The sequence below is a fragment of the Antrostomus carolinensis genome, unplaced genomic scaffold (assembly GCF_000700745.2).
Source record: "Antrostomus carolinensis isolate BGI_N321 unplaced genomic scaffold, ASM70074v2 scaffold31863, whole genome shotgun sequence".
Taxonomy (NCBI): domain Eukaryota; kingdom Metazoa; phylum Chordata; class Aves; order Caprimulgiformes; family Caprimulgidae; genus Antrostomus; species Antrostomus carolinensis.
In genome coordinates, this window is record NW_010307795.1 from 74,842 (window position 1) to 75,850 (window position 1,009).

The following is a 1,009-nucleotide window of genomic DNA, read 5'->3' on the forward strand; positions in this document are numbered from 1 at the left end:
GACGCCCAGGAGCCCGGGGACGAGTTCTTCAACATGCTCATGAAGTGTCAGGTACTGGTGAGGGACTGGGTGGGCTGCCAAGCTGGAAGGGGGACACTAGTTTCTCCCAAGCAGGGAAATACTGTCCCCTGATCCCACCTGCCCTGCTGGGAGGGGCTGTGGCCAGCAGCTGCCCACCCGCAGCCCTGGGCACCAGGGCAGGTACTTGTCTTTGCCTCCAGGTCCTTTTTGCCCGAGGGCTGCACTTTGTCACTGCTCTACAAGCAGCAGGGTGGCTGGAGAACCCACCTTCCAGGCAGCACTAGGGCCCTGGGCTGGGTCACTGCTCTTCCCCTAGGTTGGAGCCCGCAGCGGGGTGCAGCACTGCTGGTCCCGCTGCCCCGCGCCCCAGCATGGGAGCACGTGCTCTGGACACCCCTTGGGCACTGCTCCCAGCTCTCTATTTCTTTGACAGGACTGTCCAGTCTGTACCCTGCCCTAAAGCTTCTTCCCCTCCCTCTGCAGTCCTCCAGGATCGATGACCAGCGCTGTGCACCACCAGACTCCATCCCCCGCGGCCCCACCATGCCAGACGAAGACTTTTTCAGCCTCATCCAGCGCGTCCAGGCCAAACGCATGGATGAGCAGCGGGTGGATTTGGCCTCAGCCCAGGAGGAGGCAGCAGAGGAGCAACAGAGGCCCGGTTCCAGCTAAGAACTGGGGTTTGGTTTGGGGGGGTTGTTTCAGTTTCATTTTGTTTTTTAAAAAGAAAAAAAAAAGTGTAGGTTGTGAGTGCTCCTGCGCTGCCACAGGCTCCTCCCGGGAGGGGAGGGGAGGCGAGGCGGGGAGCTGCACCTCCATCGCGGTGCACCTGGCTGCTCTGCAGAGGCAGCGTTACAGGAAGGCCCATCAGATGGGGGACAGTTTTTAAACAAGGGGTTTTTTTTTAGGACACGTGGCCACTGTAACACTGGGCCCAGCAGCAGGGAACAAGACTTTGGCAGCCCCTTTGCTTATCACCTAAAAATCC

General features: G+C 59.8%; 1 protein-coding gene across 1 annotated transcript in view; it reads left to right on the top strand.

The window, feature by feature from the left end:
• LOC104523103 (G-protein-signaling modulator 1) overlaps nt 1-693 on the top strand; it is a 55,288-nt gene extending 54,595 nt beyond the window's left edge. The window contains 2 exon segments of the mRNA XM_010165567.1: nt 1-51; nt 505-693. The exon segment at nt 1-51 is cut by the window's left edge and continues 34 nt beyond it. Of these exon segments, the coding sequence (XP_010163869.1) occupies nt 1-51; nt 505-693 (240 nt within the window).
• The last annotated feature ends 316 nt before the right edge of the window (nt 694-1,009 follow it).